Source organism: Ranitomeya variabilis, chromosome 8 (genome assembly GCF_051348905.1).
Source record: "Ranitomeya variabilis isolate aRanVar5 chromosome 8, aRanVar5.hap1, whole genome shotgun sequence".
Taxonomy (NCBI): domain Eukaryota; kingdom Metazoa; phylum Chordata; class Amphibia; order Anura; family Dendrobatidae; genus Ranitomeya; species Ranitomeya variabilis.
Genome location: NC_135239.1, coordinates 45,415,502 through 45,428,403, shown reverse-complemented (window position 1 = coordinate 45,428,403; position 12,902 = coordinate 45,415,502). Strand labels below are relative to the sequence as shown.

The 12,902-nt window shown below is 40.4% G+C and overlaps 1 protein-coding gene across 1 annotated transcript in view; it reads right to left on the bottom strand.

Annotated features, from left to right (window-relative positions):
* LOC143788493 (ADAMTS-like protein 2) overlaps positions 1 to 12,902 on the bottom strand; it is a 63,459-nt gene that overhangs the window by 23,937 nt on the left and 26,620 nt on the right. Inside the window, exons 6-9 of the mRNA XM_077278189.1 lie at positions 11,664 to 11,781; positions 9,532 to 9,612; positions 8,496 to 8,671; positions 842 to 1,094 (exon numbers count right to left, since the gene is read on the bottom strand). Coding sequence (XP_077134304.1) covers positions 842 to 1,094; positions 8,496 to 8,671; positions 9,532 to 9,612; positions 11,664 to 11,781 — 628 coding nt within the window. The remainder of the gene's footprint in view (positions 1 to 841; positions 1,095 to 8,495; positions 8,672 to 9,531; positions 9,613 to 11,663; positions 11,782 to 12,902) is intronic.

The following is a 12,902-nucleotide window of genomic DNA, read 5'->3' as shown; positions in this document are numbered from 1 at the left end:
TCAGTGTTAGTAGTTTGAACTGGATTCGTTGGGGAATTGGGAGCCAGTGAAGAAATTTGCAGAGGGGAGAAGCAGGGGAGTAGCGAGGAGAGAGGTGGATTAGCCGGGCAGCAGAGTTGAGGACAGACTGGAGTGGTGCAAGAGAGTTAGCGGGGAGGCCACAGAGGAGGGTGTTGCAGTAGTCGAGCTAGTCGAGTAGGAGCTGTTATATGAGCCAGCCATGAACTGGAGCAGCTCTGCATGGTCAGACATGTCCATTACACAGTATATAGTAGCGGTCTATTAATAAGATTAACCCAATACAGGAACATTTTTTTTAACACATCTAATTGTGAAACGTATTATTATTTCAAGATCTATGTACCGTACTTTATTCATGGACAACCCCCTTAATTTGTCTATACACCACAGCCATGGTTCCTGAGTCCCCTATATGCATAAACATTCAGCCCGGCTGAGCATGCATTTGTTTTTAATGGGCTACATTTCTGGCACTAAGTTTATCTTCTGGGAAAAGGATCTGGTGGTGTAAATCAACATGACTAATCCTTCTCTGTCCTAACATTATATGTCAGGAGATAGTTTTGACGCCCCTATACATATTATATAGTTCTGCTGAAGATGAATTGAATCAATTTTAATCTATTTTTTCCATTTAGCACCAGTTTGATAATAATTTACTCAATCCAAACTAGAGGGTTCATCAATTAGGTAACAGACAACAAATCGAGAAAATCTATGTTCCTATTTTAATTCCAATATCTCCAGGTTTAGCAATCTCCAGAAACATCTACATTCTCCATTATAGCACCACTGAAGGATCAATGGACATTGAGCTTACTGTCTGTTTGGTCTTCTACAATCACTTGTTCTTTTGCAGCGCCATCTTGGGGTACAAAGGATCTTTCTGTGTCCTCAGCATTTCCCCAGTTAAAAGTGTCCATAGACTCAATCTGAGCTCCACTTTGCATATTACTTGGAGCTTGAAGAATAGGTTGTATTGGTTCGGAAAGAAGAGGCAGCGGTGCTTCTGGGGCACGAGGTACTGTGTATTCATAGGTAATGTGTGGGATCTTTCCGTTGAAATTATAATACTAAAAAAAAATAGCATAATTAATAATTTTTTTTAAGAGCATTGATGGTAGCAAACATTTGTCAAGCACATTTGTTTTTCTACTACAAGATATTGAGCAGGGGGCGGATACAATGACCCTGGAGGTCCCATCCAACTCTAACATTCGATGATTCTACGATGACACAATCAAGTTACAGAGAAGTGCGGGCTGGACCTTGTCATTGATTATTTGAGATGCAAACCTACAGCCATATTTTACATAGCAGTTATAGAAACTTGATTCCAGCTCACCTAGTTGCTCTATGCTCATACACCTGGGGCTCAGACACCGGCCTCGGCCAAGGATAATAGACAAAATTGGAGTCTGGCTCAACGGGACTGGATTTTCCTTTTCTTTTTCAAAAGAATATATGGTGCATACAAAAGAAAAGTTGACATGGCCGACATGACCCAGTCGACGCGTTTCGACTGCACTAGGCAGTCTTACTCATGAGTAAGAAAACAAAAAGCATCGACTGGGTCATGTCATGTCGACCATGTACATTTTTCTTTTGTATGCACCATATTTTCTTTTGAAAAATAAAAATAAATGGAAAATCCAGTCCTGTTGAGCCGGACTCCAATTTTTTATATTTTACATAGCAATTGATACCACCTATCCCTATATGACTATACGTGCTTGGCTAAACCAACAATTTATAAGGGATTATAAGAGAGTGTAAAAAAACAAAAACAAATAAGAAGCACAAAAACAGTACTGAACTCTTCAGCCCCTCACCAATCTCAATACCCCCATATACTGTACATTAAATTATCCCGAACCCACTGACTTCTATTTGATGTGTATGGGGGTCTCCCGACTCTCCCCTGACAGATGATGTTGAGGGTATGAAGAATGGGGCAGTTGGAATTTCAACAGCCAATTCTTTAAGAGGAGATAAGCCACCGCCAGAAGTCTTGTGACAGCTTTCTCCTCTCTCCTCATTGAAAAAGCATGGAGGAGTCAGGAGAAAAAGTCTGCTAAGGTCAGCACACTGACAACTGTAATTCACCAGGTGAAAAATATTTTCTCTACATGCACTACTCTTTTCTGTATCTCGGACAAGACTTGACTATTTAAGTCTATGGGTGCGCACATTTTTTTTTATCCCATATGGAGCCTTCCTTATGGTATCTGATTTTTATGGATAGATTGCCATTATTAACCTAGGAAACTGTATTAAAACATACAGTGAAGAGCAAAAGGGTAACAACGTTTTGAACTTTTGACTTTCAGGCTCCAAATCTCATTATCCACTTCAGCTTTGAACTTGAGACTACCATTACTTTATAGACAATCATCTTGGCCATCTCATACATGAATTTGACTTGCAACTATTTAGCATATGATTAGTTATGCAGATTCTTGCCATGTCACTGCATTGTTACTGTTTTGCTCCTAAAGATCTAAATTTAATTTTTATTACTTTGTTAGTATTTTGTAAATCCACCTTTGGCTTTCAACACTTTCTGAATCCTCTGTTCGCAATCAGATTTAAACATGTATAGATCAAAATATGATCTCAGGTCTCTTCTACACGTTCCCACGGTTGGTGGATACTGGTCAACTCAATTGGGTATGTATACCGATTTTTCTTCGATTGTACCCACAAGTTTTCAATTGGGTTGAGATCTGGGGACTGTGTGGGCCAGTCCAGCACCTCTACTTCACTGTCATTGAACCATTTCTTTGCCAATCTCGACATATGCTTTGTGTAATTGTCCTGTTGGAACACTACCGTCGTTCTTTTCATACCCATAGTACTTGAGTGTATGAAGTAACTCATCTTGTAGGATACTCACATATATCTCAGCATTGAGTCCACCATCGATCTTGATCAAGTTTCCAATGCCTTTGACTGTGAAACAAGCTCATATCAGGCTTCCTCCACTGAACTTGACATTTCCTTCAATTTGTCGATCCGTTAGCCCCTTTTACCCTTGTTTCTTAAAGACCCATTAGCACCTATCAGAGCCTAGCCTACTGACTTTCGTCTCATCGCTCCAACTCACTCTTTTCAAATCTTCGAATGTCCATTTTTATACTTGTGTGCAAACTCGAACTGACGCTTCTTATGACGATATTGAAGTTGAGGTTTCATCACCTTTTTTTCGTGCCACCATTCCAGACTTGTGAAATGTGCGTCACACGGTGCTTGCATTGACATCTGTGATCTCACTATTATGAAGTATACGAGCCGTCTCCAATGCCGTGTTTGTCGCACCTGAACTGATAGACCTTGTAATGAACCGACCTGAAAATTGGATGATGTTTTTATATGCTCATCTGACCCTGGCCTAACGCAAGTGTTCCAATGGTCAACTGCCATTCCTCATTTATAGGCTGCCAGGGATAACATACTGTACCGATATTTGACCGCTGCAACCAATCACTTGCCTCATTGGTCAGACGTTATATTTACTGATATGTCATGTCATCACAGGTGGCCTGTAGACAACAACAGGAGTTTGCAGTGAAGCAATTTGTTTGTTTTTAACTTTATGATTTGTTTCTTTTTTTTGCATCTTTCAAAATCTATGGAGCCAAGTGACACCAGAGAGGCACCAGAGGATTCTTTATGGGTTGATCTCCAAAAAACTGTTTTGGTTGGGAGCTCAGAATCATTTCCTCTGGTATGCAAGATGTCCATAGTCCAACACTAAAGTTATTACTTAGTTGCAAAACTCATAGTCCCAGATTCATGATTTGCCATTTTTTTAAGTCACTTTTCTGTTTTGTCTTGTGGTATTCATTGTAGTTTTAGGCACCAAATTCTTCAAAATGGCTTCATGAATTTTGCACACAGACAAAAAAAGATATATTTATTTTTGTCTTTGACCTGTTTGGTGATTTTTAGCAGAAACAGTCTCACATTTCAATAAATGGGGTAAACATTGTGCCAAAATATCTGATGTATATAAGATAACTTCATGGGAGGACTAAAGTACATTTGTGATACATTTTTGAAAAAGTCATTAATAATGAATCAAGCAGAAACCCTAAACTATGTCCACAGTGGTGAACATAAAAAGAACACTACATATTAAATAGCCCTTAAAAAAAGGTGCAAATTGAAAAAATTAATATGGCGCAAACAAAACAAAAGGCACAAAACACTAAAAAATTTTGCAGAAAAAAAACAGGCACAAATGCAACAATGAATCAGGCCCATAGTTGTGATATGACCCGTTTGTATATGCTACATGTATATTTTTTCTATCTGTTTTATGACACAAATTCTAAAATCAACATATATACAGTATAAATCTAAGATATCTAACAAGACACAAAACTACCGTATATAAAGAAAGCACAAAAACAGCACACTAATACAACTTTATGGATACAGTAGTAGCAGTGTGACCCTACTCAGTTTACTTTCTACTGACAGAATACCAAAGCCTAAGAGCACCAACTGTCAATTCTTAATTACGGCACTGATAAGTTCAGTTCTTTTTAAGGCCACTTCTATGCAAAGTGTCTAAGAGTAAAACTGGCTTTGTTGCCCATAGCAACCAATCACAGTTAGGCTTTCATTTCTTAACTGCTCTGGGAAAATGAAAGCTGCTCTGTGATTGGTTGCTATGGGAAACAAAGCCAGCTTTACTCTGTTTTGATAAATGTCGCCATTACTCGCTCGCAGCATCAACATAAAAGAATGCAAATTATTTTAATAACTAATTTTTCTGATATCACAAGGAGGTTCACAAACTTTAACACTTATTGAAGCACCCAGAAAAGTTAGAAATTAATCTGTGTGCTGTGGGGGGAGCATAGATGACCTTTTTTGAATGTTCTGCAGTTTGTAAAAAAGTTAGTACCAAGAAAATAACCATTTATGTCCATAATATACAAGACAACGTAGGCCCACTAAGATTTATCATTATGCCCTTTAATCCTGGGCTACCTGTGATGTAGTGTATTTATAAATGTACTAGATGGTGGCCCAATTCTTACGCATCGGGTATTCTAGAATATATACAGTGGGGCAAAAAAGTATTTAGTCAGTCAGCAATAGTGCAAGTTCCACCACTTAAAAAGATGAGAGGCGTCTGTAATTTACATCATAGGTAGACCTCAACTATGGGAGACAAACTGAGACAAAAAAATCCAGAAAATCACATTGTCTGTTTTTTTATCATTTTATTTGCATTTTATGGTGGAAAATAAGTATTTGGTCAGAAACAAACAATCAAGATTTCTGGCTCTCACAGACCTGTAACTTCTTCTTTAAGAGTCTCCTCTTTCCTCCACTCATTACCTGTAGTAATGGCACCTGTTTAAACTTGTTATCAGTATAAAAAGACACCTGTGCACACCCTCAAACAGTCTGACTCCAAACTCCACTATGGTGAAGACCAAAGAGCTGTCAAAGGACACCAGAAACAAAATTGTAGGCCTGCACCAGGCTGGGAAGACTGAATCTGCAATAGCCAACCAGCTTGGAGTGAAGAAATCAACAGTGGGAGCAATAATTAGAAAATGGAAGACATACAAGACCACTGATAATCTCCCTCGATCTGGGGCTCCACGCAAAATCCCACCCCTTGGGGTCAGAATGATCACAAGAACGGTGAGCAAAAATCCCAGAACCACGCGGGGGGACCTAGTGAATGAACTGCAGAGAGCTGGGACCAATGTAACAAGGCCTACCATAAGTAACACACTACGCCACCATGGACTCAGATCCTGCAGTGCCAGACGTGTCCCACTGCTTAAGCCAGTACATGTCCGGGCCCATCTGAAGTTTGCTAGAGAGCATTTGGATGATCCAGAGGAGTTTTGGGAGAATGTCCTATGGTCTAATGAAACCAAACTGGAACTGTTTGGTAGAAACACAACTTGTCGTGTTTGGAGGAAAAAGAATACTGAGTTGCATCCATCAAACACCATACCTACTGTAAAGCATGGTGGTGGAAACATCATGCTTTGGGGCTGTTTCTCTGCAAAGGGGCCAGGACGACTGATCCGGGTACATGAAAGAATGAATGGGGCCATGTATCGTGAGATTTTGAGTGCAAACCTCCTTCCATCAGCAAGGGCATTGAAGTTGAAACGTGGCTGGGTCTTTCAACATGACAATGATCCAAAGCACACCGCCAGGGCAACGAAGGAGTGGTTTCGTAAGAAGCATTTCAAGGTCCTGGAGTGGCCTAGCCAGTCTCCAGATCTCAACCCTATAGAAAGCCTTTGGAGGGAGTTGAAAGTCCGTGTTGCCAAGCGAAAAGCCCAAAACATCACTGCTCTAGAGGAGATCTGCATGGAGGAATGGGCCAAAATACCAACAACAGTGTGTGGCAACCTTGTGAAGACTTACAGAAAACGTTTGACCTCTGTCATTGCCTACAAAGGATTTATTACAAAGTATTGAGATGAAATTTTGTTTCTGACCAAATACTTATTTTCCACCATAAAATGCAAAAAAAATGATAAAAAAACAGACAATGTGATTTTCTGGATTTTTTTGTCTCAGTTTGTCTCCCATAGTTGAGGTCTACCTATGATGTACCGTAAATTACAGACGCCTCTGATCTTTTTAAGTGGTGGAACTTGCACTATTGCTGACTGACTTTTTTGCCCCACTGTATGTCCACGTAGTATATTGCCCAGCCACGTAGTATATTGCCCAGGGACATAGTATATTGCCCAGCGACGTAGTATATTGCCCAGCAACGTAGTTTATTGCCCAGCAACGTAGTATATTGCCCAGCCACGTAGTATATTGCCCAGTGACGTAGTATATTGCCCAGTGACGTAGTATATTGCCCAGTGACGAAGTATATTGCCCATTGACGTAGTATATTGCCCAGCGACGTAGTATATTGCCCAGTGACGTAGTATATTGCCCAGTGACGTAGTATATTGCCCAGTTACGTAGTATACAGCAAAGAGCCATGTAGTATATTGCCCAGCCACGTAGTATATTGCCCAGTGACGTAGTATATTGCACAGCGACGTAGTATATTGCCCAGCCATGTAGTATATTGCCCAGTTACGTAGTATATTGCCCAGTGACGTAGTATACAGCACAGAGCCACGTAGTATATTGCCCAGCCACGTAGTATATTGGGCAGTCACGTAGTATATTGCCCAGCTACGTGGTATATTGCCCAGCCACGTATGTCACAGATTAAAAAAAGTAAAAAATAAACATATACTCACCTTCCGCAGGTGCGTTGTAGTTCTGTCGCCTGTGTGGGGTGCAGGCGGCAGCTTCCGGTCCCAGGGTGTGATGACGTCGTGGTCACGTGACCGTGACGTCATGGCAGGTCCTTTTCGCGCAGGACCTGTGATGATGTCGCGGTCACATGACCGTGTCACGGTCACATGACCGCGACGTCACGGCAGGTCCTTCTCGCGCAGGCGCGCAGGACTTGTGATGACGTCGCGGTCACATGACCGTGACGTCATGGCAGGTCCTTCTCCCAGACCATCCTTGCCACCGGAACGTGCCGCTTGCATGGACCGGCCGGAGCATCACAAGGAGCGGGAAAGGCGGCGGAAGGTGAGCATCTAATGATTTTTCATTCTTAGTTTTTTTAACATTAGATGTTTTTACTATTGACGCTGCATAGGCTGCGTCAATAGTAAAAACTTGGTCACACAGGGTTAATAGCGGCTGTAACGGAGTGCGTTACCCGCGGCATAACGCGGTCTGTTACCGCCAGCATTAACCCTGTGTGAGCGGTGACCAGAGGGGTGTATGCGGGCGCCGGGCACTGAGTGCGGGGAGTAAGGAGCGGCCATTTTCTTCCGGATTGTGCGTGTCGCTGATTGGTCGTGGCAATGGTCGTGGACGTTTTGCCACGACCAATCAGCGACTTGGATTCCATGACAGACAGAGGCCGCGACCAATGAATATCCGTGACAGACAGAAGGACAGACTGACAGACAAACAGAAAGACGGAAGTGACCCTTAGACAATTATATAGTAGATAACTACATGATGTTTATCATGTCTGGAGGAAAGAAGGTTTAAGCATAATAACAGACGCGGATTCTTTACTGTAAGAGCAGTGAGACTATGGAACTCTCTGCCGTATGATGTTGTAATGAGTGATTCATCATTACTTAAATTTAAGAGGGGACTGGATACCTTTCTGGAAAAGTATAATGTTACAGGGTATATACACTAGATTCCTTGATAGGGCGTTGATCCAGGGAACTAGTCTGATTGCCGTATGTGGGGTCGGGAAGGAATTTTTTCCCCCAATGTGAAGCTCTTTGCCACATGGGTTTTTTTTGCCTTCCTCTGGATCAACATGTTAGGGCATGTTAGGTTAGGCTATAGGTTGAACTAGATGGACTTAAAGTCTTCCTTCAACCTTAATAACTATGTATGTATAGGCATGCAGATGGGCTGGGGTCTCACACACACACCATGACACTGAGGGACTGGTTGGTAGGTCCAGGCGTAGTTAGGTATTCCAGTCCCTCGCTGTGGACATTTGGGGGTCGTCGATACTTGACCAAGGTCCCTGCAACACGAAAGTTCTGAGGATTATCCATCATCATGTTTCCATTAATGTAGAAATTCCCGGCGGAGTCTGCAAGAGCTAGGGAGAAATAAAAAGGATATGAAATAGAATAAAAATGGGAAAAATATATGTGTTACAAAAAAAAGAATCAGTGACTGTAATGTGGTATGATTACACCCACCCATGTACCGGCTCAGAGTTTATCCTGTGATGCACATTTAGGATTATGGGGGTTTTTCAAGGACATTAATTTAAAGGTCTTGCCCAGTTAAAACAAGTTATCACCTATAAATAGGATAGATAATACCTTATTGATCAGTGGGGTCCCAACATCAGGTACCAGAATGGGGCACTTTTATCCCCATTAGAATGCAGCAGCAGTGCTAATGCTCGACCACAGCTCCATTTATTCCCTATGAGGTAGAATGAATGAATGAAGAAGCAGTTGGGCATCTAACTTGCCGCTCCAGTTAGTAATGGGGATAAAAGTGTCCTGTTGGGAGAAAAAAATCCCCAATCTGCCGATCAGTTCATTTTCCAGAAATTGGATTGTCACTAATCGGTAACCTATCACCTATCCCAGAGGTCTGCCAGGTTAGGGACCCACTGTAATATAGCAGCGGGCTTACACATTCTGATCAAAATGTTAACTCAGAAATTTGGCTTATAAATACTGATATAAAATACAAAAATATTATCAGTTTAATCACAAAATGTGATATAGGACGCACCACACCGATAATTGGATGGTTCATACATAGCTATAAATCTGTATAGGAGAAACATCATTTCTCTACATTTTTACTATTTTTCAGGTAAGGAGATATCAATATGCATACTAAAAAGATGCAGCCAGAATGCGCAAAAGACTTTTTATTATTATTTGACAGATCACACTGTTAGGAAATGAGCAAAGGACTGTAGTTTCTCATTCTCACCTAGAATATTTTCAGTATTTCTTTTTTCTGTGATAAGGATGTCAAACGCCTTTGTGGGAATTGTTGTGATAAGTGCATAACCTGGAATTTATGAGAAAAAAAAATGACATAAATAGAATGAGATGGCATGTATGTTTAAAGGAAGAAAAAAACAAAAAACCTTTCTTAGGGTAAGTTCACACAGGGCGTTTTTGCTGCTTTTTTTTTCTGCAGCAAAAACCTGATCTTCTTGGCAGGAAAGAAGCTGCGACAAAAATGCATGTTTAGGTGCGTATTTGGTGAGTTTTTTGTTGCGTATTTGGTGAGTTTTTTGTTGCGTATTTGGTGCATTTTTTTGTGCATTTTTTTTTCTCTTTGTCCATGCTAATGTCCTTGGATTTCAGCAGCAAAAACACAGCAAATAATGATACCTGCGTTTTTGCTGCGTTTTTTTCAACATCCATTCAAGTCAATGGGTGAAAAAACGCAGCAAAAACGCTGAAAGAAGTGACATGCTCTATGTCCAAAAAACCGCAGCAAAGCACAAAATACTGATCACACAAAAAACCAATGTGTGTGCATGAGATTTCTCATAGGCTTTGCTGGTACTGTAAAAAGCAGCTGAAAATTAGCATAAAAAACGCCGCAAAAACGCCCTGTGTGAACTTACCCTTAACATTGTATGACTTGTATTCTGCATTTTTAGTTAGCACTTTTACCTCTCTGAAATCTATGACTATCATCTGTCCCTGAGCGTGGCTCCAAAGTAGGCAGAGACAAGATTCTATGATATCCCCCATAAACGGCACACAAAGAAATAAAGAAAAGCTTGCTCCCCTATTTCTCTGTAACACACCCTGAGAAGAGCAATAGAACCGATGACATTAAGCAACAGTACTGAGCAGTCTAGCTGTGAATCTATCTGTTGCGCCAAGATAAAACACTTATAACTAGTAGCAGCATCTGCGTGAATGTCTCTGCCTCTGTCTCTCTACTGTAGTATCTCCCTCTTCCTCCCCTTTTCCCTCCCAATAGAATCTATGGGCATCACCTCTAATCTGATCCTTCCATGTATGAACTTCTGTGTATAGATCAGGAAGTTTAGGCAAAGTGAATAGTGCAGGAGGGAGGGGGAAGAGTTTTTAAGTGGAGAAAAAAAGCATTTTTCTGCAGTCAGCTATACCATCACATTCTTACTTTTGAGTGTATCATTGACTCTAACAATATTTTTTGCCTGAAAACGAGTCCTCGTAGGCTTACATTGTAACAGGGTATTCCAGCTCTCACATAGACCCCTGTATGAGCCAGCAATGCGAAAAATAAGTCATGTGACATATATATCTGTGTAGCCTAATTTTTGCTGATCCCATTACATTTACAAACAGAACAGTACGTAGTTAGCTCCTCAAAGTGCAATTTTTGTGGTTGAAAGCAGAGAGATTTTAATATTTTAAAGGGTTCATCTAGATTTTTTGTTTAAGTTGATTGCCTATCAGATTGGTGGTGATATAACTCAGCACTGAGGATGATCCGTTGGAGAACCATCTATCAAACTTGCAATGATCTAATATAATAGTAGTGATTTATTCTAAGGATAGATCATCAGTTTTAAAAACGTGGTTCGCCCCTTTAACATTATGTCTATGGAGGAGATTTGGGGCTTTGTATAAGAAAACATGCTAGTAAGACTAGAAATAGATATTCAAGGAAACGTCCTACTTAGGAGTGAAAGTCTAGATCAGAACTAATGTGCCAAAAGTATTACTACATCACAGCCCTTAAAGGGAATCTGTAGGCAGGTGTTTGCTATGTAATCTGAAAGCAGAATGAGGTAGGGGTTAAAACGCAGATTTCAGCGATGCCTCTTATCAAGCTCTATGGCACCTCATTGTCTATGGACATTGTATATACAGAGTCTGGTGTGGGCGGGGTTAGCTGTGGTGTGGGCGGGGTTAGCTTCCTCAGCTCTGCTGCATTGCTTAATCTAAAAACTCCGATTGCATCAGAACGTCAGCACCCAGAAAACTAAGTGATACATGGTTGGATTCAGCTTCTCTTTGCCTACATCAGGCTGCTCTCAGATGAGGGAGCCAAAACCTGCTGACAGATTCTCTTGAACTACTACTTTATGGTGACATGATTACAAAACTTACCCAAAACACATTTCCTGAAGCTTCCAGATACCCTATAGCATGTACTATCATCACCACCGCAAACACCACATCTGTCTGGTGATCTGGATGAATACAGATTTCCATCACATCCTACTGGCTGCAAATAAAAATATACATTTATTGGAGGCAAGAAAACCATAAATAGCCTAATATTGACAAGAATATAGAGCAATACACCTAAAATATAGAAATCAGCTTTGGTACAGAGTTTAAAATATTTTACAATCCCCGACCCTTTGAGGGTCATTTGGATTTGTAAATGTATAAATATATTGTGGCTGTCACTGACGAATGTGTACGGCCTGTCTGGGAACAATTGCTAGTTGGTACAACTTGGTGCCATTGCTTCATCTATGTTCTAGACTTGTTTATGACACCATATCTATGCAGTAAGTTCATTTTTGCACTGCACATTTACACGTCTCACCTACAGTTGCAATTAAAATTATTCAACCCCTATTGCAAGTTAGGTTTACTAGTAAAATATTACAAACCTTCTGCTGTTTTCAGTAAACCAGTCAAACAAAAACTATTTAAATTGCTCAACAAAACTAATAAAACAACAGGCATCTACAGATTCAACACAAAATAACACTTTTAATTGACTACTGCAGTCTCAGAATAAATATATATATAACTTGGCACTTGAAGAGCAAAAAATTTATATGATTCATGCAATCCAGAAAATATATCCAGCATATTATTTAACGTTTCGACCCTGAAACTGGGCCTTCATCAGAATGGTACTGAATAAAATGTAGAACAAACATGTAAGTGCATAGATAGATACAAAATAGAACAAAAAAAAAAGGAAAACAATGGAATACTTTAAGAAACAAAACAAATGACAAATCTTTTTGTTTCTTAAAGGATTACATTGTTTTCATTGTTTTTTTCTTTTTTGTTCTTGTTCTATTAAGTATACAGCTTTTCACTTATACGTAGTTATATTTACAGCACCATTCTGATGAAGGTCCATGTCAGGGTTCCATCCCTCAGTGTGTATGGAATGCAGTTACTGACGGCTCAGCCGTACAATCTGGTACAGGGACAAAGTGAAGTTGTCAGTACTGTGATTAACAGACAGGGTGTCCAGTCTGGTGCAGGTGTGTGCTGATTTGTTGGCATTTTGATTGACGGCTTAGCCATCCAATCTGAGACTGGGAGGTGCTGTCTGTCTCCAGGTGTTTATTGCCCCAGGTGATTGTCCAGCTTTTT